This window comes from Salminus brasiliensis, chromosome 15 (genome assembly GCF_030463535.1).
Source record: "Salminus brasiliensis chromosome 15, fSalBra1.hap2, whole genome shotgun sequence".
In the NCBI taxonomy this organism is placed as follows: Eukaryota; Metazoa; Chordata; class Actinopteri; order Characiformes; family Bryconidae; genus Salminus; species Salminus brasiliensis.
The window spans coordinates 20,315,110-20,339,417 of NC_132892.1; the positions used below are offsets into that span (position 1 = coordinate 20,315,110).

At 39.6% G+C, this 24,308-nt stretch overlaps 2 protein-coding genes across 2 annotated transcripts in view; both read left to right on the plus strand.

Moving 5' to 3' along the window:
* The first annotated feature begins 2,088 nt into the window (after window positions 1-2,088).
* Window positions 2,089-11,471, plus strand: LOC140535760 (T-cell-specific surface glycoprotein CD28 homolog). The gene is made up of 4 exons (XM_072657234.1): window positions 2,089-2,386; window positions 6,925-7,248; window positions 9,266-9,399; window positions 10,772-11,471. The coding sequence occupies exons 1-4, from the start codon at window positions 2,302-2,304 to the stop codon at window positions 10,949-10,951; spliced, it is 723 nt and encodes a 240-aa protein (XP_072513335.1). The 5' UTR covers window positions 2,089-2,301; the 3' UTR covers window positions 10,952-11,471.
* Window positions 11,472-14,831: 3,360 nt separating this feature from the next.
* cckbra (cholecystokinin B receptor a) overlaps window positions 14,832-24,308 on the plus strand; it is a 35,020-nt gene continuing 25,543 nt past the window's right edge. The window contains exon 1 of the mRNA XM_072657422.1: window positions 14,832-15,276. Coding sequence (XP_072513523.1) covers window positions 15,108-15,276 — 169 coding nt within the window. The 5' untranslated portion in view covers window positions 14,832-15,107. The remainder of the gene's footprint in view (window positions 15,277-24,308) is intronic.

The window sequence follows — 24,308 nt, forward strand, 5'->3', positions numbered from 1 at the left end:
TCAGATGTTTTTTTTACTGAGAATTTCAGTAGTTCAGATGTTTTTTTTACTGAAAATTTCAGTAGTTCAGATGTTTTTTACTGAGAATTTCAGTAGTTCAGAATTTGTTTTTACTGAGAATTTCAACAGATCAAAAGTTTTTTTTTTACTAAGAATTGCAGTAGTTCAGAAGTCTTTTGACTGAGAATTTTAGCAGTTCAGATTTTTTTGACTTAGAATTTCAGCAGTTCAGAAGTTTGACTGAGAATTACAGCAGATATACTCAGGCTTGAATACAGTCAGCTCTGCTAAATATGAACATCACTTACATTGAGGTTTACCATCAGAGTGACACTGTCGCCACACAGGTTTTGACAGACATGCTACACCATGATAAAAAAAAACCCCCATAAATACAGAGGAGCTAAAAAACAAAACAAAACGGTTAATAACATTTTAAATAACATCTATAGATCATCACTGAGTTACGGTGACAGGCATCCTCTGCAAGTCGAGAAATAATCACAGTAACTAGATGTAGCACATATCCCACTTTAGCACTACTCCCTCTGCAAAGACAACTTTATAACTTTTGACAACTAGTTTACAATGGAGGATGCTAAGCTAACACTGCTAGCTAACAAACATTGGACTTACAGTGTCACCACTCTCACTTTAATCAACTCTCACTTGTGTTTTTATGACTGAATTCAGTGTATAAGAAAATGAAAAACAAACTTGTCCATACAGTGGAATAATGGGGCAGCCATTTTGAGGAACATGAGCCCCTTTTACCTTAATCATGCTGTGCACTGCAGTCCAGTGTGGAAGCAGGCTAGTACTAGAAAGATGGACGTTCTGCAGATGATACTGGTCAATCTGCACTAATTAAATAACTGTGTTTGATTTTTGTAGCAAATAAATTTAGCCCATTAGCCTAGCATCTCCTGTTCTGTCTTGGTGGATTAATTGTATTTGAGCCATTTAGCCATATCTAGCCAGGTTATCTCTTTTAGTATGCATTGTTTTCTCAATTGCAACAATAACAAATTATATAATAACAAATTTCACAAATATGCCATTACACTAAGTACATCAGATGAGATAAGATAAACAAGAGCATGTTTGGTGTAGGTCTTTAGTTTTGCACTGGAGCTGTGGGAATAAAACCCCACTGATTAGCACCTATGCTAACTATATGCTGAAATATTCACACTGTCCTTAAACCATGACGTTAAATAATCTCAAAGAGACTAATTTGCGTGCTGGGGAAAAGTATTTGACTACAAATTGTTCTTAGACTAGTAAACAAAAAACAATTTTGTGAAATATATAAAATATCGATTTTCTCCGAATTTTAGTCATTCCGATCACCACAGACTGGCTGGGTCTCCCCCAAAACACCATACTACCAGTGCTGAGGTGTGAGGGATAGCACGTGTTTCCTTCGAGTCACGTAAAGCCAGCTAACTGAGGCTAATGCAAAGTCATTAGCCAACTGAAAGTGTTCAAGGAGAGCGCTAGTGCTAATGGCCAGTTCTGTTAGTCTGAGGTTTGTTTGGGGTGGGTGGAAGGGTTGCTTGGGGGCGATAAATGTACAGAAATCCCTAGAAATCTGGGCTGTTATGCCCAAAATCGCTATGCATGGAATAGCACCCTCATTTAGCCATGTAACTTCAATTTAGATAGTGTCAAAGATTTAACATCTGCCACTTGCTGACATTTGGAAACTCAAAAACACAACAAAATAGCTTTGCAATAATGCCACAGAAGAACCCCTTTTGGTTCCCTGGTTTTGAGACGCATGGGTGTGGAGAACCTTTTTAATGTTTAATGAAATGCTTTGCTTGTAAAACTGGACTGGGACACCCTACTGATGTAACAGGGGGCTTCCTTAGCATCTTTCCTCTCACGTGACTACAAGAAATTAACCACACTTCATAACACTACGGCGCTAGTAACAATATTTTACCTCTAGCTTTAACATGCAAATGCTCTGACCTTCAAAGTGCAGGGAGAGAATGGAAACTTCCTGTGCGCCATATGGGGAAGTGTGTGTGTGTGTGTGTGTGTGTGTGCGCAATCTTTCACTTCGCAAAAAACAACAGTAGCAAGCTCTCGTAGCCAGACTTTGAGGTGTACATTGTCCTGCAAGGTTTGTACAGCAGATCCATTTCATTTTGGGGCAGGTGGTCATCTTGCAGGTTTAAGGGCTAAACGTGTTTCACCATTGTGCGACCGACCGGGTGTGTTGCATGTTCACTTGATGCAAAAAGTGCTCAGACGAAGGAATCACGTTGTCGAAGCTGAGCTGAAGGGGAGATGAAGAGTTCCTGGCTGCCTGCGACCCTCCCGCTCCTCTTCCTTCTTGGTAGCGCCCTCCCTGAAAAGCACAGACACTGCAAAGGTGAGTTGAGGACCACCATTGTATATGGCAAGCAGCTATTCTGGTAGCTGTGGCCTGAGACCATGCCTTAATATGTGGATAAATTGTTCTTTCTCAATGTGAGCCATTTTCACATGAATAAAAAGTGTTATAAGTGTTAGATGAACACACATGAACATTTCAGTTCAAAGACTGTATTTTTTAGTCTAGAATAATACAATATAATTGCTGTTGTGCATAAACCTCGCATAATCTCCAATATGACAAATTTACAGAAGAAAAAAAAACCTTTAATAGAAGTCAGTGTTAAAGGATGTTGTTCTAAGTCATTGTGGAGCATTTCTATTGGTCAATTCATCATGAAATTCTGAGACAATGTTAAGAAGAACTGCAAAAATGGAGATGCAACATTTTTTTGTGAGAGCGACAATATTTATTTATTGATTTATATATACGTCATAGTGCAGATAATTTATATAAATTATTGATAGTTTTTATCGTTTTACTTTATATATGTCAAAACTCATATAATTTATAGCTTATATATGGCTTTAAATGATACTCTCAGCCAGAGTTCAATCTATATACATTTGTATATATTTATATTTATATCCATATTTATATATATTTATATTTTTATGTCATGACTGCACCATTTGCAAAAAGAAGTTAATCAAATTAAATGTTAATTTCTTAAGTAATGAAATTCTAAAAAGAAATAATTCTTTTAAAAATCTTTTTTGATATAACCAGAAATATACATGGTACTGTACAACTGTCATATATAAAATAACGAACATACACAATCATTTTAACATTTCAAAAAGGCGCTACCGATTACAAAACTGAATTTCAAAAAATAGGTTATAGGATGTTGATGCTTTTACAGATATAAACAGTGTGATTTAAAAAACTGTAAAGAGCTGTACACCGTTTATTAAAACGGACACAGACTCGGGCCTATGAAAAGGGGTTATTTAAGGTGAATCTCTTTTAGAGTAAGCACAAGGCTGTGTGTGGAAGAGGGCTTCTGTAAGTTGATGATTCAGGCTTTCCTTTCTTTTTTCTCTCGCATGTTTTTACTCGCATGTTTTATCTCAAGTGACGACATTTCTCCGTTGTGTCTACAGTCTATAACCACAACTGTGCAGAAACGGTGCAGAGAAAAAGACCAAGACTGTGTTTCTGAATCGTTATGACACGTGGGAGGACAGTGGCTCATCACTAGTGTTGTGTTTCTTGACTGCATGGGGAAAAACGAGAAATTGCTCTTCAGGTTTCTGATGATTAGCTCATTATCACTTGATAAACGGAAAAGATAAAAAAAGTAAGACCTACAAGAGAATTTGAGGAGCTTTTACATTTCTATGCAAACATGAAGGTTTATGGAACACATCCGAGTAGCTGAGGTCATGTTACCTCTCAGAAAAAAGAAACTCAAATTAGAGCTTCATTAGCTGTTAGTGCAAAATTGGCTTTTGTAAAAACGTATAGCTCATGTGGGAATTAACAGTCTTATACAAAAATGACTAATTTAATAATAATAAAAAATAAGAAGTAGTAAGCACAGCCTCTGTAGCTAATCCGACATAGAATATGATATTTTTCACACCATGCCATCAGCATATGGTAATATGGGAGGATACGGTTAGAGAGGGTAAAACTTCAGGTTCAGGTGGCTTTTGCATTGTGGTCGATGGGCATATTCAAGATAAAAGGAGATGTGAGATTGTCCACTTGCCCAAATTCTAATGCACAGTTACTTTACAGTTTTTCATAACATAATATAACATACATCAGAATCATCACTTTGGCTTGTGCAAATGTTGTGAAGCTCTAAGCAAACCCTCCGAGGCCTGAGGCCTGTCACCAATCGCCATCCGAAACAAAAAGCTTTCCAAGCAAATTCTCATCAGGATACAGTCCAGGTACTAGTCACATGAAGGTGACCAGGTGTAGCTGGGGTCTTTAGTGTGGGCCAGAACTGAGCCATGACTATCGGATATAGGAGTGGTTTGGGATCAGGCTGAGAGGTGGGTTTAGGTTTTGCACCGAGGTTAGGATTAAATGCAAACCCAGCAAACTCCTTTTTGAAAGCGAAAGTGACTAATGCCCACAAGGCAGGGGAGGGCTATAAGAAGATTCTTCAGCTTGTGGTTTCTACAGTGCATACTGTTATTAAGAAATGTCACTTCATGGGAACTGGTGGACAAGATGAGGTCTGAAATACCAATGTAACTCTGAGATAACTGCTTATATGCTGATAAGACAGGCGACTCAAGGCCTCCATATGACTGCCATAAGCCTCAATGAAAGGGCATACCTTTCCACTGTGCAGCATTGCTTGCTTTTAGGTCTGCTGCTGCAAAGAGGCCTTCAGAAATAAGCCGCAGAGTGTTTTATTGTACTCTGTGAACATCCTGTGTTATCTCTGGCCTTCTTGATAAGTTACTGTGTTTTGTAAAATGTATTGCACTCGTATGATTAAATAAATGTAGATTATTTTGATTAGTTTAATGCATTTTCAAAATTTCTAACCAATTCATTATGCAGGGATTATGAAAGTAATCTGCGTAATATTCCCTTTTAGAGGGTCACGGATGTGATTTAATATATTGTAAGTGTATGAATATTATTATATAATGCCTACTACTAAAAAAAGTATTGGGACACCTCCTCATTCGATGTTTTCTTCTGAAATCATGGAGAAGCATTGAGAAGGAGTTTATTCTGCTTTTGCTGAAGTAACTGTCTCTACTGACCAAGAAAGAAAGTGCTGTGAGGACTTGATTGCATTCAGCGACATGTTTGTTAGTGTTAGCAGGGTCAGGATGTTGCACAATCACCACCTGACCTCATCAACTCCCTAACTCAGTTTTGGATGGAGCATTATCATTCCAGAGAGCTGGGGGCTTGATATTGGTGCAGCCTAAACTAGCTGTATGCATAAATTAGAAAGGGTGTCCACATACATTCGGACATATGAATATAAAGAAAAGCAGTGGTTTTTAAACTGGTCCTCAGGGAGACAATCCACATTTTTGCTTGATCTCTAAGTTTCTCTATGATTTGGAGCAAAACACAATCTCCCTGAGAATCAGTTTACCAGAGCCACTGCTTTAAAGAAGCACTTTTGTAAATAAAAGATTGCAGCCATATAGGTGACCTGAGCATCTTTAGTCCAAATAAAATAAAATAAAAGCATTTATTTAATGTTAAGTTAATTATCTGTTCTCGTAACCACATGAAGCACATAGCTCTAATGTCCAGTAGCATTAGAGGAACTTAAGTCGGCCCTGCATGTTTAATCATGTATGACTGTGTGCAATAAAATCTGAAACTCTGGACAGTAAAAAAGGGGTGCATTTCACTCACATTCTCATCATTCATGGCTTAATGTCACATTTGCCACATCTCAGAATTCACTATTGTTTTTTGTGGATTTTTATTCTTGTTGTTTCATTTGTTGCTCTATCTGGTGTCGACCAGAGGAGGATTGGTTCCCCTTTTGACTCTTGTTCCGCTCAGGGTTTCTTCCTCTCGATCTGAGGGAGTTTTTCCTTGCCTCTGTCGCCACTGTCTTGCTCGAAAGCGGTTTGGACCCTGATCTCTGTAAAGCTGCTTTGTTAAAAGCTCTGTAGAAATAAATCTGAATTGAATTAATTAATTGAATTAATTAATTAAATTCTTTGACATGATGCCAATCAAATCAAATAATGGTTCATTCAAACCCAGTTCAATTGCTTGTTACCACATGAAGTAATTTCTTTGTAGGCTGAACAGATGAAGCACTTTTTTACAGTGTAAGTGACGCATAAAAAGAGTGGCACTTTTAAAAGCTCTCCCAAGGTTTTAAGGTTTCAACATGCTTTGGAGAAATACGGTGGTACAAAAATGGGTATCGGCTATGGCTATAAACTATATAACCCCCCTAAACTCTTAACAATAAAGCTGCTGCAAAGGGTTTCTTGAGCAATGCCTTTTTTTTATAGGTTTAAAGGTTCACATTTACACAGCTCTATTACAGTAGTACAGATTAGCTAAAGATCAAGTTCAAGTTGTTAACAAAATGACCAAGAAGATTCGCAACAGTGTTCTGATTAGGGCTATGAGCTAGTGGGTTAATTATGGCAATGACACGTGTACTGTGGCCCATCTGTAGCAGCTCTATTTAGGGTTTGTCATGGTGTTTAAACTCTGGGCCTCATGCAGCCTATCAGGTAAAGTGTGGACAGCTGTAGCTGTGTTCTGGCACCCAGATTGGGACAATGCCATCTCTGTCATTCCATGTTGCTGGGAAAGTATTAGACCCGTTTAGACCTGGTCAATTCATGCGTCTTGAATATCAGGATTAGAATCTGGATAAGGCAGTCTTTAGTGTGGGCCAGAACTGAGCCATGACTCCTTTGCTATTTGGGAGTGGTTTAGGACCAGGCTGAGAGATGGATTTGGGTTTTGGACCAAGGTTAGAGTTAGAAGCTAGTGCTTGAAGCAAGCCTAGCCCAGTGAATGTGCTCGAACACCAACTGTACTGACCCTAGCTTTCCATTGTCTTCCAGAAAACATCCGTGCTATTCACTACGGGAAGGTCCACGGCAATGTTTCTGTGCTATGTCCCAGTTTCACAGCAGAGAAAATGACCTTCACTTTAAACAAGAACAATTTCAGTTGCAGTAAGACAATGACCTATATGCAAGCGAGAGAGCAACAGCCAACAGCACCCATCAGTCTCCAGCTGAATACTGAGGACAACAGCACGATGTTTGTTCTACACAATGTGACTGCGGATAAGACTGGGCTGTACACCTGTACGGCAAAGAAGCTCTTCCCTCCTCCATTGCTGTTCATCAAAGATGAACCTCAAACCGTAGTGATAGTTCAAGGTAGGAGTATTTATTTTGGTATGTATATATATATATATATATATATATATATATATATATATATATATATATATATATGATATTTTTATTTGTAAGAAATCCCCCTCCAGATGATCCAGGGTTTTATTCTCGCACAGTTCTCAGCGCTCATGTGCCAGGTATTTAGGTATTTAGTTGTGTTGGGATCTGGAACAGAGGATCTCTTGGGGGACTGGTTCTTAGGTACCGCTAGGCTATGGGTCTACTTTGTATTCTTAACTCTTAATTCTTCCTTTCAGCATCTGGTTGTATGGTGTCATGAAAAGTCTGTAGTGCTAAATCTAGACAAAAAAAAATTATCACACAATTGAATACACTGTACATATATATATATATATATATATATATATATATATATATATATATATATATATATATATATATATATATATACAGTATCATGAAAAACATGGAAAAATAGTGACTATAGGGAAATAGTTACAAGAGAAGGCAAATCACACTCCAAGGCTTTTCACACACTAAGATGTACTATGCAGAGTTCTGTACAAACTGGTGGAGCTATTCTTTAGTAACAGAAGTCTATAATAACACTTTTGGCTCGCCAACGGGACATAGGCTGTTTAAGAGGGTTAACATTAAATGGAAGATAATGTAAAATAAGAGTTTAAAAATAAAATAAGTAATAAAAATAATTATTTTCTATTGGTCTGTTCATCCAGAGTTATTAAGAGTTATTAATTGAAACAATGGAGGAAACTAAAAACAGAACAGATTGGAGAGACATTTTGGATAGCAGTGATATATATATATATATATATATATATATATATATATATATATATATATATATATATATATATATATATATATACATACACACACACACACACACACACACACACACACATATATACATTATATTTATGGCATGCTGTTTAGAGCGCAAAGTTTGGATGAAGTAGTGAGTGCACAGCTCCCCCTGTTGGCCAGCGCTTAAATAGCCTTACAGTATCACAGAAAAATATACTAGACCCTAATATCCTAAGTTATATCATTAGGTTATACGAGATATTCACTGTGCTGGATAAGCTGTATATTGTATTTTGGGGGCTGTAGTTACTGTATCAGTAGTGTAAAGAGAAGGTACTAGATCTTTAAAAGGCAATAGATCTTTAAATGGAAAGATAACAGAATCAGCATTTGTTTATATTAGCTTGCATGTAAAAAAGGAAGAAGTTTGCATCCACTTTAGCACAAGGACTGCCATATGCAAAATTAGTATCATCTTTTTATTATTTTGTATAGTTATGTAATGTATGTTATTATTGATCTTGAACTGTGATTATTTAAACATGAATGCAGCATTCTTCAGGTTATTAAACTCAGTGCATGCTCAGCTGCTCTTCAACCAGACATGAGTTTGATTTATAGACATAAGAAAGATGGAATTGGTGAATAATAAGACTGTCCAAAAAACTGATGCTTATTTTATGATCAGATTGGACTGTATCCAACGTTGAGGAGCGAGGGCCAGTATGCTATCTTAAATTCAGTTGGGATGCCTGAGCTAAACTACCCTTTAAAGAAATTGACTTTGGGAAAGTAAACATTGTATTTGCATTCACACTCTCAACAACCTCACAGACACCTTGTATCTGCATTTCTGACAATAAAATGTCATAATACATACCTCCAAAACTGCAACTTTTCAGGAGAAGAGGAAAGGACTCTCTTAACTCTCAGTGGATATCAATGTAAAAATCTTTTATTCCAAGTCATTTTGCAATATTTCTTTAAGGCACATTTTAGTTGAGACAGCGACAATATGCAATTAAACAGTACAGTTGCTGATCACCATCTAATCTTATCCCAAAGGTAATATTGTGTGTAAAGGCAGACATCAACAACATCAGCCTACGTGAAGCTGTCTAGCACTCGATGATGCTTGTTGATTTCTCGCACTTGTAAAATAGCCACCCTTAATGTCATGTCACACTTTCCTTTTTCCTGTCACCAGAACAACCTCCTCTGAACTCTCAGCAGTGTCAGCCTCATGCCAATCATCTGTCCCCTGTCATCTATCTTTGGGTGGGGCTTGGGGTGCTAACCATATACGGCCTGATCATCACTTACGCTGCTATTTTGCTCAGGGTAAGTGACAGCAGTTCAGAAACCGCAACACCTCCACAAATATTAACATCCGTCCTTATTGCCACATCCCTTGCGTAGATGTGTAAAATGTGACTCATGTGGGGATTCGTTCAGTTCACGTTTACAGTCTTCGAAAGTCCCCTACCATTCACAAGTTCAGAATGTCTTGTATTATTATTATTATTATTATTATTATTAGTAGTAGTAGTAGTACTAATGTTTTATATGCAGTAACAACTATCCATCCATTCATTCTGGTCAAGGTTGTGGTGGGTCTGAAGCCTACACACTATCATTGGGCGCATGGCAGGAATACCCCCTGCACAGAGCCAATAAGAACAAATACCATTAAAATTAACATACTACTGGTTCTTCAATGGTTCTTTAGTACAGGCAATGGTTCTGTATAAAACTATGACACCTCAAACAGCCATTGAAATGCTTAAATGGTTCTTTTCTATGATGAAGAGCTACTTTTATTAATGTATTTATTGATACTGGGTCTTTAAAGCAGCAGTCCTTAAGATTTTTGTATTTCAATTGAAAGCAGTAGTCTTTCTGAGCGGGAAGGGACCAAACTATTATAATAAATGGTATCAGTGTGTCACACAGCCATCTCTGCACAAGCCTAATAAATTCATTCTAAAAACAGACAGAGTGGTCTGGTAGGTTTTTCTCCAGCTGGTAGAGTTTTCCTGGCCATGTCAGGCTTTTAGATATGTCACATGCACAGCCTCTAAAAGAAGATCTAGCAACGTTTGCTAATGGTGATGATACAGACAGAACGCTACTGCAAACGTGGAGATATCAGAGCGGCAAACTCAGTCTTCTTCGGCTCATTCACTCCACCACCACTTGCTCAAACCACCTGCCCAAAATGTAAACTTGCAATGTTTAGATTCATCTGCTCCTCACCAGAGAGGTCGCCAAATCCCCAAATCTCTAAAATTTACAGACTATCGCTTTAAGTTCCTAGTTTTCCTAGTCCATGTTTTAATGTCTTGGAACAGCAATACGTTATCAAGTAATACATAATTCAGTCATTTTTTATTTACAACAATTATTGTCATAATTCTGGATAGATCTCAAACGTCTAAAATTCACAGCTTCCTGCTGATTATTTGAAAGATGTGAAGTGTGAAGCACTGGATTAGCATTGCATTACAATCATGTTACACATGCATCTGCTACCAAACTGGTTTATTGCGCTTTTGAAAGAGAACTTTTGAAAGGCAGTGTACACACATGTGCCAACATGTTCAGTATGGGCCCAAAGTTAGGCCCATTGTCCTGAACCTAAGGTGCAAGAAGAACAGTGTAGATTTGAGGTATGCCTGAGCTACATCATGTTTTCTTACTGCTTGGCTTTCAGTCTCGACTGGCAGAAGTGGACAGTAACCAGCACGACTACATGAACATGAAGCCCAAAGCGCGCCGGAGGAACCAGGGTGGGATCCTTCACCCAACACGGAGTTGGTACAGCGATAACACTGCCAGCATAGCGCCTGCAAACTGCCCTCCAAAAGGATGGCCAATTAAACTGAGCCAGTGAACTACACTGCCACCTACTGGCACACCTATGCTGGAATCTACCCTGAGAACAGTCAACATACTGACACACTGAGCAGCACAAAGGACAAAGTACAAAACTGCTGTACCTGGGTAAAATAGCATGTGAGGAAAAGTACAGTAAAAGTATGCTGTTGTGCGAAAGTGCCTTTTTGGAAATGAACTACTTTAAGACTAAGAATAAAAATGGTAATATGATAGGGAATCTGTGTGCTAGGCCTTCTTAATAGACATAATTGTCACTATCTGCTGTTATAATCAATACTTCAGTAAATTGACAGGGAAGTGTTTTTTGTAATTCTTACTCGAATAGAAAAAGTATGCAGTATATTCAGAGTACTTCAGATAAACAGGACACTGAGTCACGCTGAGAGTCTGTAACTCTGTAATTGGGCAGATATTGTAGCAAAGCTGGTACAGTCCTTAAGTTTATGTTTCTTTTTCATCTTAAGAGTGTTGCTTCTGTAATTGTGTTGTAAATAGTAAACATTAGAAATAGTAAATGTTCTGTCTTCTACTTTTTCATTTTGTTGTCCACCTCCTCCACCTCCTCCTCCTCCTCCTATAATTGTTATTCTTGTTTACATTACATTTATGGCATCTTATCCAGAGCGACTTACAAAGTGCTTTGCTATTTACCCAAGTAAAACCTTAGCTAGTTAGAATAGACTAATAATTTAAAGATACCTCTAAGTTTAGACATTACTAAACACAAGACAATAAGACGACCATAGTACTCTAATCGTCCAAGTACTCTCTGAAGAGGTGGGTCTTCAGTCTGCGTTTGAAGACAGCGAGCGACTCAACCGTTCGGACACCCAGAGGACGCTCGTTCCACCACTTTGGTGCAGGACAGAAAAAAGCCTGGACGCTTGTCTTCCGCGGATTTTGAGGGATGGCGGGTCGAGCCGAGCCGTACTTGAAGCTCGAAGGGCTCTTGGTACTGATCAGCTTTTGGCCATTGCCATCAAGTACGGAGGGGCTGGTCCGTTCTTGGCTTTGTAGGCCAGCGTCAGGGTTTTGAAACTGATGCAGGCAGCAGCTACAGGAAGCCAGTGAAGAGAACGCAGCAGTGGAGTGACATGGCTGAATTTAGGGACATTGAAGACGACCCGTGCCGCTGCATTCTGGATGAGTTGCAGGGGTCTGATGGTGCGCAGAGGAAGACCAGCCAGAAGAGAGTTGCAGTAGTCAAGTCTGGAAGTGACGAGAGACTGAACAAGCACCTGGGTGGCCTCTCTAGAGAGGAAGGGTCGAATTCTCCGGATGTTGTACAGGAGGAATCTGCAGGACCGAGTTACGTTTGCAACATGACTTGAGAACGATAACTGATCATCCATGACTACACCAAGGCTTCGAGCTTCTGTAGAAGGAGTGACCAGTGAGTTCTCAAAGGTGATGGCAAGATCATTTTTTGGTCCAGCAGTTCCCGGGATGTACAGCAGCTCTGTCTTGCTGGGGTTGAGTTTGAGGTGGTGAGCTGCCATCCAAGAAGAGACGTCGGCGAGGCATGCCGAGATACGGGCAGAAACCTGTGTGTCAGACGGTGGGAAAGAGAGCATGAGTTGAGTGTCATCGGCGTAACAGTGGTAAGAGAATCCATGAGAGGATATCACTTTACCAAGAGAGCTAGTGTAGAGTGAGAAAAGAAGAGGACCAAGAACCGAGCCTTGTGGAACGCCAGTGGAGAGACTACAAGGAGCGGACGTGTCGCCCTGCCACACTCAACTCATGCTCTCTTTCCCACCGTCTGACACACAGGTTTCTACCCGCATCTCAGCATGCCTCGCTGACGTCTCTTCTTGGATGGCGGCTCACCACCTCAAACTCAACCCCAGCAAGACGGAGCTGCTGTACATCCCGGGAACTGCTGGACCAAAAAACGATCTTGTCATCACCTTTGTTGCAGGGGCCTGATGGTGCGCAGAGGAAGACCAGCCAGAAGAGAGTTGCAGTAGTCAAGTCTGGAAGTGACGAGAGACTGAACAAGCACCTGGGTGGCCTCTCTAGAGAGGAAGGGTCTAATTCTCCAGATGTTGTACAGGAGAAATCTCCAGGGCCGAGTTACGTTTGCAACATGACTTGAGAACGATAACTGATCATCCATGACTACACCAAGGCTTCCAGCTTCTGTAGAAGGAGTGACCAGTGAGTTCTCAAAGGTGATGGCAAGATCATTTCTTGGTCCAGCAGTTCCCGGGATGTACAGCTTGCTGATGTCAGCGAGGCATGCTGAGACACGGGCAGAAACCTGTGTGTCAGACGGGGGGAAAGAGAGCATGAGTTGAGTGTCATCTGCGTAACAGTGGTAAGAGAATCCATGGGAGGATGTTCTTTTTCTTTATTTTCTTTTATTGTTGCTGTTGTTTTTGGTGATCTCCTCCTTTTGTTACAGTTGTTCTCAGTCCTGTTCTTCTGTTTGTTTTGTTGTTCTTTCTGTTCTTGTTCTTCCTCTGGCTTTTCTTGTTCTTCTTGCTCGTCTTCTTTTCCTCCTTCTCCTTACTTTTGTCCACTGGAGGGCGACAGAGGTCTTTGTAAATCCTTCATCCAAAAAGACAGCCCAGAAAATCTGAGTGGGCCCTGCCACCCACCAACCTCCCTACCCCCTATTTTTCCCGTATCCCCATTCACACTAAACACTGTACAACTTTATTTTACCCTCAAGTTTCGTGTCATTTTTCGCTCTCTGCGCTAATTTATACTATTTATACAAAAAATATATATAATTATAATTATAATAAAATAATAGCGCGCTGTGTATTAACCACCGTTGTTTGAAAGCTAGTAGAGGAACACATTATCCAACCCTGCTGCAGAATGAGGGGTTTGTCGAAGTACATACTTCAGTAGGCAGGATACTGGCCAATCCGAGATCCGGAGGCGGGGTTTGTGTAAATATGGGTGGGAAAATGTTAATAAACTAATTAAAATAAATAATTAACTATTAACTTTTAATAATAGACGTAAAATGGAATAGTGGCCAATCTTTGGGCAAGACAACAGACAGCCAATCCGAGCGCAGTAGGCGGGGTTTGTGAAAATTTGGGTAAAATCATTGGACGGGAGGAATAATAATTAATATAATTAATATAGGTTGCTGGTCAGTCTTTATAGGACTGGTAAATCCGACATTTGTGTAAAAATGGGTGGCGGAAATAGTAACAAACTAGTAAAAAAAACTAACGAACAAAATAAAGCGACTAACGTGAAATAGTCACCAATCTTTGGCAAAGACACCGGCCAGCCAATCCGACGGAAGGAGGCTTGGTTTGTGTAAATATGGGCGGGGCAATGCTCTTAAACTATTTAAAATACATAAATAAATAACGTAAATTATAATAGACGTACTATGATATAATCGCATAATCTTTGGGAAAGATATCGGCCAGCCAATCCGAGAGAAGGGGCGGGGTAAATTGTGTAAATATGGATAGAGAAATGTTAATAAACTAGTTTTAAAAAAATAATAATAATAAGGAGAATATTAATAGACATATCATGAAATAGTCGCCTAATCTTTGGGAAAGACACCAGATAGCCAATCCGATCGCAGGAAGCTGAGTTTGTGAAAATACGGGCAAATTAATCTAATATCCGCGAGAGAAATATTAATGAACATAATTAATCTAGGGGGCTGGTCGGGCTTCGTTTATAAGACTGGTAAATTCGATATTTGTGTAAATATGGTGAAGAAAATCGACTGAAACTACTGAAAAAAATGTAAAAAAAGAAAATGTAAAATAGTCGCTAATGTTTGGGAAAGACACCGGGCAGCCAATCCGAGCGCAGGGGGCGTGGTTTGTCGGAATACGGGTGGGGAAATCCCTTCTGGAGGAGAATCCTGAGTTCAGCGCCCAGCCTAACAAGAGGAGGAGGTGAGCGGGGAGAACTTCACTGACACCCTCAGCGGGCTCTTCATCACTTATAACGAGATGACCGCCCTGACCGCCCTGACTGCCCTACTGTAATGCAGTGCAGCCGTTTCTTCTGGAAGTAGGGGGCCTTGCAGATTTGGGCAGACTCCGTTATGAGTACTTCTGTATGAGGAACTCATTTATACGCGTCGTAGAGGAGCAGCCAGGTAGCGTTACTGTGGGCGAAGTGTTCAGCTGGTCGCTTGGGCTGAGCGCGCTCGGTGGATGTACAGGCAGCCGGAGATGGATCTGCAGAGGCTGAATGAAAGTCAGTCGGCGGTGTGGGAGAGTGGCAACGCTACTGCGGACAACTCAACAGCCGCCGTGGAGGTGAACGGCACCTGTGGCAACGCATGCATGATCATCCCCAAACTTCAGCCTGCACGACAGAAAGGTGAGCGGTTTCCTCCTCAGGCAGCATGTTTAGTTTTTTTTTTTTAAAGATCCTGGAATAAAAGACAGCTATGAATTTGCTAGATGTCTTTCTTGGATTTCTTAGGTTAACTCTCCTGGTACACTGCACCAGTCATGTCTGTAGGGGACTAGCATAAATAACATACACGGTAAACAGGTTTAGGATGGAAAGAGGCAAATTAGACTTAGAATTAGACATCTAGAATAATAGAATAATAAAGATGTGTGTTTATGAATATGAATATGAATATGAATATTGTTGGACCAGTGTTCATTCATTCCCACTGTAAAAGCTGGCCATCTTGAACAAGTGTCAGGTCCTGTTATTTTGTACGGATGGCCCCAGTCTGCAGTGCACTCTTAGCTAAAAAGAGGGTTCTATGTGGTGCCATTAAAAGGTTAGTAGAACCCTTTTTCGTGCTATATAGAACCATTTCTGAGATCTTCCTAAATGACGAAGAAGAAGAAGACACCATTTATAAATGGGTTCTTCAAGGGTTCCTTTGGAAAGACAGTGATTATGTAAAGAACCTTGGCACCTCAACCAGGCAACCAGTTCTTCCTTTAAGGATTAAAATTTTATAATTTCAGAAAAATATCTAGAGTGATATTATAAGAGACTAAAGGTTGTTACTGTGAAGTTCATCTATAACATCATGTAATATTATTTTATTATTACATCTACACAATGTTATCATATAATACATCTGTAGACTCCCATAAAAGAATATAGTAATTGCTTAAATTCACTATAATATTTTTTATAGTTGACCTATAGAAATTCCTCTAGTTTCACTGTAGCTTACAGTTTTACTGTAAATTTCATATAATCTCATATTCATTAGATTTGTCATGTAATCACAGCCTACGAAAAACCCACAGTTATTGTCAGTTGGTTCAGATAGCCTACCTACGTTTCTGTCCTCAGCGGTGACGATCACAGGGAAGCCCTTAGGGTTCCTTGGAGCACATTGCCAAAGTGTTTTCGGTCCCCATTGATTCCAACATGTAGCAGCTTGAAAGTAATACCAGCACGTCACATTATTGGGAAGAAATGTAAAAGGACTCAACGATGAAAGTCCAAATGTGCGGCAGTGCAGAATTTGTCTGAAAAGCTTTTACATTGATTGCCAAGCGCATTCTAATTAGAGCAACATGTTTCCTTCCAGATTACTGTCAGCAGGGAGGATTGCCCTTTGGAGGCACATTTGTTACATTTGTTTTTTTTTTTGCAGAAAAATAGATTAAACAAACCATTTTAGCCGTGCTTGTTTAAAAAGCACCATGGCATAATCATGCTCATAATCATAATTACTGTCATCATTGCCTTTATCATCTATCCTCATCAGTGGCTGAAATACAGATGAGCCAGGAAACCGAGAACACTCATTTTATTGACTTCATTTTTCATTTTGGAACTGATACAGGAACTTAAAGATAATGGTGCTGAGATAGTTGAGGACATAAGGTTCTTGGAAGAAGCCTTAAAGAACCTGTATGTTATGTGGAGGTTCTTTGAACTTTACAGTGATTAAACACTGACCTCGTTTACCCCTGGTCACTTCATGTGACTAGTATCTGGGTTTACACTCTGTGGTCAAATGCGTCTCCGGTTAGCCAGACTAAAATCTAATTGCTATTTGTGATAGAATATGCAAATGTACTCGTTGGGCGGCGATTATTACTGGTGTTTTGGTTGTACTGGGAGGGGTTGTGTTGGTCTTAGTGAGGCGGTGCGTTAACACTGCTGTAACATGTGGCTCAAGTGCGTCTCAGATCAGACCGTCTCCTGAAGGGACCTTATCCAGATATTTGCCTGATACTCAAGAAGCATAAAGTGACCAGGTGCAAATAGGGTCAGTGATTCTTTAAACAGCCATCCATTGAAATGTCCTTTGGGAGCCATAAGTGGTTCTTCTGTGGCATTAATCCAAACAGCAGTTTCTGGTACCTTTAGATCTTTTTGCTGTGTTATGATTCTAAATGATTTCTATTAGATGACTGAGTCTTCATATTTGTTTATTTCCTAAATATAGGTATGATTCAGCCCAATTTGAAAGTGATTCATCCAGAATTTAACATCATTTTAGGAGAAGGACCACATCCTTAACCCCTCCTTTTCTAGGTCTTCATCACCTCACAGAATATCCCAGTTCAAACAAGCTTTGACCCCACCTTCTCCCTCTTCTTCAGACCACCTTTCTAAAGGAGGGGGGGCTTAGGGCAGGCTTCACACGCAGACCACAGAAAAGCTGACCCGGACTCCTGGCCAAAAACACTTCTGAGTACGCCCTCCTGTTTTACCTCAGGGTGTGGTCCGCACTAGCAAACTAAGGAAGAACAAATATTCTATATAGTGCTGAAAAAGGGTTCTTAAAAATCTTTAAATAATGGTTTTGCACAGCACCAGCAAGGGTTCTCTTGTTGTTGCAAGCCAGACAACCTTTCTGGCTACCATATAAAACTCTCATTTGCTAAGAATGTGGCTTTTCATAAGGCGGTATAAAATAAACTGTGTCATTTGAAGTGAAATGCTATTCTACATCTATTCTACACGTAATTCCAACTGCTGATGCCATTTTACATTTCTGCCATTTGGCTGACACTCTAATCCAGTGCGACTTACATGAATTGTGTTACACAGGTAGAGTTCTGGGAGACTTGCCCATAGACTTTTATTGGTATAGCGTGGTGGGCTTGCCCAGCCAGGGCATCAAACCCTAGTTTGCCACAGGGAAGGTATAAATAAAAAAATACTTTGTTGGAAACGTCTTGGAAGCTGAATGAATGTGTCAGAGAGTCCATCTTATCTGAGCTGCCTAACCTTCGTTATTTATGAGTTTGGTGCAGCTTGATTTCAGAAAATATGAGGACAGACAATTAGGTCTGATATGAGAGAAATATTGAGGCAGGAGCCATCCAGCTATAGAATGGGGGTTCAGATTAAAACTATAAAACACGCTCTCAGTGGAATAGAGATAGATGATGACAGAGGAAAAGAGAGAGAGAGTGAGAGTGAGAGAGTGGGAGTAAGAGTGAGATAAAACCCAGTGACGCGAGCCCACAAGTCTTTCCAGGGCTCAGATGTTTAGTCTTATGCCGAGAGCGCTGGCTTTCTAAAATTCTTTCTGGAAAGTGAGCAAACAGTAGTTGCATTCACCATGTCTCCCAAGATCCTGCTGATAATAAGGAAAAATTGCACCGTGTCCATGTAGCATGCACCCACCAGGTGTAGAAGCAATTTCTGTAAAGAAGACCAAGTGAGTAGGGACAGACCAAACACCTGTTTCTTATGCATGATGGTTCTTGTCGTACTAAGACTATTATTCTTACAGAAAGACAGAAAACAGACCCTTAGGCATAACGGGTGCTGCTGTACTGCTCTAACCACTTGTCGCATTTTAATCATTCAATCATTAAATTCATTAAAAGCACCATTTGTTTTTATTGAGCCCCAAAAACAGACCTTTATAAGAGCTGTATTAAAGATTCTTGGCCTGGATAGCACTGGTTTGAGGAACGAGGAAGTGCAGTTACTATAGAACACAAATAAATAAGTAAATAAAATGATTTAACTAAATAAACTAATAGTTGCATTGTTATAAAATATTAGACCATCAACATAAGGGATGCACCGATACCAATTTTTTCTTTCTGATACCGATACCAGATGTTCAAGTATTTGCAGATACAGAGTACCGATCCTGACACCAACTCTTACCTAAATACTTGATAACTGGCTATAAATCCTGACATTTATGGTGTTCTGCTTTTAATAGGTTGTACTTTTAATATCCTATCCCAAATAAGATCTAATAAGTTTGAAAGAACAGTGTTTTACTGGTTGAGTAGCTGAAAATTTGAAACATTTCAGAGCTATGAAAAAATACAAATTTCCACAATGCAGAAAAACATGCAAGTAGGGAAGCATAATCTCAAATCTCATAAAGTGCTGTAAAAGTAAAAGCATTAAATTGCATTAAATGTCTGATTAATTGGAAGAACTTACTGGTTGTTTAAACGTTTGGTTTCATCATAAAGTATATCAACAAAAATGTTCTATGGAAAAAAAAGGTAGGGCATTGGTAAGCATCATGGTATCTGTGCTCTCTATTGCCTATATACCAATTCTGTGTGTAAGTGCCAGTATCAGCGCTGATACTGATACGGTATCAGCATTGTTGCAACACTAATCAACACAATTTCTGACAATCATTCAAACGTTGTCATCCTCATACAGAGTAATAGAGAGTAAAATGGAGGAGATAAAGACCAGGAAGGTGCCAATAAGGCACTTTTGCACAAAAGTGAAGAAGCACTAGATGTTAACAGTCTTGCATGCTGCCTGGCAGACAGTAGTTCTTGTTATGAATTGTTCAGTAGCCCAGTTGGTAATCATATAGTAATTATGTTACCATCAGGGAACACGCAAGCTATAGGCTGAGGCTCCATAACTCACATTGTAAGTGAATTTAGCTCTTGATAATACCATTCATCACAATCATTCTGCGGACCATAACTCTTTGCCTAGATTTCCATATACATTTGTCATCCAAGCTTTACGACATTGCATTAGCTGCCTAATGAACCCTTGCTGAGACTTTTCCCTTTTTCTATTTCACTAATTACTACGTTACTATATGTATTGCAATTGCGAAACTCCTTAAGTGTCAGTCCTATACCTGACCTATCAACCAGGATGCCTCACATTCACATTCCCCAGAGCGTTCCTCATGCTCACGTCTCATTTTTAATGGCTTCAATTTTTTACCTGGCTTCATTTTTAAAACTTTATCACACACCCGTTTCTTATCTCTTGGACGAGAGCTGTCACTTCGCCTCTGCTGCTGAAGGAATGAGCCTTGTTGCTGTACTGTGGCAGTGACATTTTATGGTAATGAGAAAAGTCCTTGCAGAGCTAAAAATTAGCGCTCTTACATTTGGCATGGTGCCCAAATAAATTGGTTTGGAACCATTTAATAGGCTTGAAATTACTGCAAGGCCCGTTAGCTGGTTTAATTATGCATGTGACATGCTAAATCACAAAGACAAGCCCCATTGACTGACATTAATTAAGGTGAACTTATTAGAATGCTGGCCTAAACAATGTTTAAAGCAGCACTTCTGAAGACCAGATGGAGACGAGCCACTAGGCATCAGTCAAAAAGCAACAGGATCATTAGAAACCCAATTGAATTCGATTGTCATGAAGAACCTCCCAATAAGAATTACATCAGCTGAACCTAAAACCTGCTTTCATTCCCCCTGTCTATTCAATGTAGCTACTATCAGGTAGATTCCCCTTGATTTGATCTGATGGCCTTATCGATTCTTACAAGAGGGAGAAGAGCCCAATTAGGCTGTGCTCTACTGAGAGCTTTATTGCTCTGGGTGGAGGAACTGACTGTGACGGAACTGTCACTGGCCTTTTTTTTTTTGTCAAACCCTGTCCTCAGTCATGTGTATTGATAACTGTGGAATAACTGAAGTTATGCCCTTCTATGTAGTACAGAATAGTTAAACAATAATATGCAAGAAGATTTCCAACATAGAAAACAGCAATTTAACCAAAAATCTACATAACCACTGATTTTAAGAACCCTTGAAGTACCTCCTTTTTTAAAAGGTTCTTTACATGATGCCTTAAACAGTAGTTCTCAATCCTTGTCCAGGAAGAGCCCTGCGTGTTTACCCATCTCCCAGCACACCCAACACATACCTGTGGGGTGCGCGACAGGATTCACAGATTGAGAAGAGGCAGTAAATGTTAATCGACGTGTGGAAAATGGGCAGACGTTAATCATTGGCAAAAGGAGTGATTGCATTTGGCCGTGCCAATAACCATAGTGGGAAGGAAGTAGATAAATCTGTAAGTGTATTGAAGCGTATGGTCATATGGGTCCACCAGCCGTGGCAGAAATCCCAGTCTACAGGAAATTCTCATCAGAATTGTGTCTGAAAGACAAAACTGATGGACAGAATCAAGATTGACGAGAATCAAGAGTAACAGTTCTGACGAGAATTTCCTCTAGACTGGAGTTTTTGCCACTGCTGGTAGACCCGTATGACCGTACCCTTCCATACACCTGCAAATGCAGCTGCTTCCTTCACACTATGGCCTTTGGTGATGCCTTAACAGTGGTTCTCAACCCGGGTCCTGGAGGACCCCCTGCCTGACACATTTTATTGTTTCCCAACACACATGATCCAGGAAATTAGCGTATTAACAAACCCACCCTGAGTTGAAGTTCCTGAGTAGTGTATTAGAGCAGAAAAACACTAAACTGTTCCACCAGGACCAGGGTTGGGGACGACTTTTGGTTCCCTAAAAACCCTTTCAAAGGACATTTCTTTTTGAGAAGCATGACATGTGAGTGTGAAGAACATTTTTTGCAGTTTATAGAACCTCCATATGATCTAAAAGTTTGCAGAAGAAATCTTAAATGAGTATAGAAACTTTACATGGTACATGTATGTTTAACACTTCGCTCGCTCGAAGAACTTTCTGATGAAACTTCTAGTTTTAAGAGTGTAGGGTTTTCACTGTATGATAGTCATAGCAGTATATGATATTTCCCAGTTTTTAACTTTGTGTTCCTGTTTTTCTTCTTACTATTATTAGACATTGACCCTTAAGCCCTTAACACTGCTATTACACCCTAATGTGTATTACTCTGGTGGGGCTATTCTTTGGTCATAGAAGTTTGTAATAACACTTAAAAATAGCCTGTTATGTTGTTAGGAATGGGTTAAATGAATAAAAATGTATTTTATAGTTAAAATATTAAACAATGTATTATTGGAATTATATATAAAATATCTCCCTTTTGAGAATAAATAAAAAAAAATCAAATTGAAAGCGGCATGTGAGGTTGAGCTCTTTTCAACTATTTTATTTCCATCTAATTATTATTTTCTTAATGAATTAATTTGCTGATTATTTTCACCATAAATCAATAAATTGTTTGGTTTGGTTGTAATTCTCTGGTCAGTTGCATTCTTTTCAGTTGCGGTATTGAGCAAATGTACACAGTATGATCACCATCAATTTTCATTGCCATGAAAATTTTCAGATTACCATGGTGTACCTTACAATAGTTTACAGCTGCAACACTGTGTGGAAGAGTGTGGAACAACCATAGAAATGCCCAAAAGGAGCAATGGCATAGAGGAACCACTTCTGCTTCCTTAGAGAACCTTTCAATGAGCAGGTTTGAAGATTTTTTTATTTTTTATTTGAATGAACCTCCACATATTGTACAAGTTCTACACCAAGTAAAGGATTAGCGTCATGACCACCTGTCCATGCTGATAGCTATTTACAAACCTTAATTTTTCATACTGAATGGCAAGGATGTCTACAAAGCAACTTAATTTGCTGAACTTTAATTAGTTCATCTGACGCCTTACTATCAATTGTTGGGGCGTACCTGCTTGTGCTGTTATGTGATTCCTGAGCAGGCAGACTTACACATGAAACTCCTTTCAATCTTCTTCAAAAGAAAGAGCTTACGCCAGTTTGGTGGTGCAATCACCTGGAAATGAAAGTTCGATAAAAGCTTGAAAGATGCAGAGGTGCAAGGGAGGGACAAAAATACACTGTGAATCTCCTGCAGGGCAAATGATGGTGACTTGATGGTCTAGATTTGCAATTCATAGAGACATTCGCGGAGCCTGATTACTTCAGTGATTGCTCTACTGTAATCAAAAGGGACAGTTTTCTTGTCGGAGTCTATATGATTGACTCTCAGACTTGGTAAGAATTATTCAAGTGTGAAAAGGGCCGAGCCAATATATCAGCATATCTAATGTAGGAAGGGTTGTGCCGTTGCATGCAATTAATACATCATTGCGAGTGATTATTATACCATTACATCAATTTAGATAACACCTCAGCAATCAAGAGGACAATTGTACCCTGTCTAGCTTTGATTCAGACAGTATAGGTTTTCTGGACACAGATTAGGCCTTATCATGGACCAAAAGGGTCTTCCATTGGGAATCCGATTAATATTGGAATGCAATCCTACAGGCTTAACCTCTGTCTGGTGGATGGTCACAGCATATGTTGTTATAGAGTGTAGAGAAGTATTGCCAATGGAATAGGACTCCATGCCAGGCGTGGGCTAGAAGGGGTATGAAGCCCCCCCCAGCATTGAGCTGTGGAGCAGTGGAACTGTGTTATCTGGAATGATGGTGTTTCATCCAATATGAGTTGGGGCTGAGTCAGGGATGAGGTATGGTGGAGATTATCCAACATCCTGACCTTAGGGACATCCCAAATGTTGATTCAGTGACAAGAGCATCAAGAGGATGATGCTCTTGTTACTGAATGCAATCAAATCCTCCAACACAATTCTAAACCAAATTACTCCAATAAAAGCATTCTAAACTCCTTTTTAACACCTTTTAATTTAGAGAAACAATGAATGAGCAGGTGTCCCAATACCTTTGTCCACATTGTCAAGGAAATGCTTCAAATTTAAAAGCAGGGGATATGCAAGGGTTCATAGATGCCGAATAAGAACGAGTTTTGCTTCTGTAAGTTTTAACATTAACTTGATACCTTAGTCAAATACCTAAATAAGTATACTATGCTATAATAGGCACATATTGCTCCACCTATTGTTTTTTTAGATCTACACAATATGGCCAAAAGTATTGGGACACCTGCTCACTTATTGTTTCTTCTGAAATCAAGGGTATTAAAAAAGAGTTTATCCTGCTTTTGTTGGAGTAACTGTCTCTACTGTAAAGGGAAGAAGACTTTCTACTAGAATTTGGAACACTGCTGTGAGGATTTGATTGCATTCAGTGACAAGAGCATTGGTGAGGTCAGGATGTTAGATGATCATCACCCGAACTCATAGCAGCACTGGATGGAGAACCATTCTCTCATTCGAGAGAACACAGCACCACTGTTCCACGACTCAGTGATGGAGGGCTTTATACCCCTTTAGCCCACGACTGGCACTAGGCAGCATGGTGCCAATAGGTTCATGTTTATCTGCT

Bases quoted from the DNA above. Each gene is read 5' to 3' on its own strand.
- LOC140535760 (XM_072657234.1), top strand. From the start codon at position 2,302: ATGAAGAGTTCCTGGCTGCCTGCGACCCTCCCGCTCCTCTTCCTTCTT. The intron at 2,387-6,924 runs GTGAGTTGAGGA...ATTGTCTTCCAG, and splicing joins AAAGCACAGACACTGCAAAG to AAAACATCCGTGCTATTCAC. The intron at 7,249-9,265 runs GTAGGAGTATTT...TCCTGTCACCAG, and splicing joins AACCGTAGTGATAGTTCAAG to AACAACCTCCTCTGAACTCT.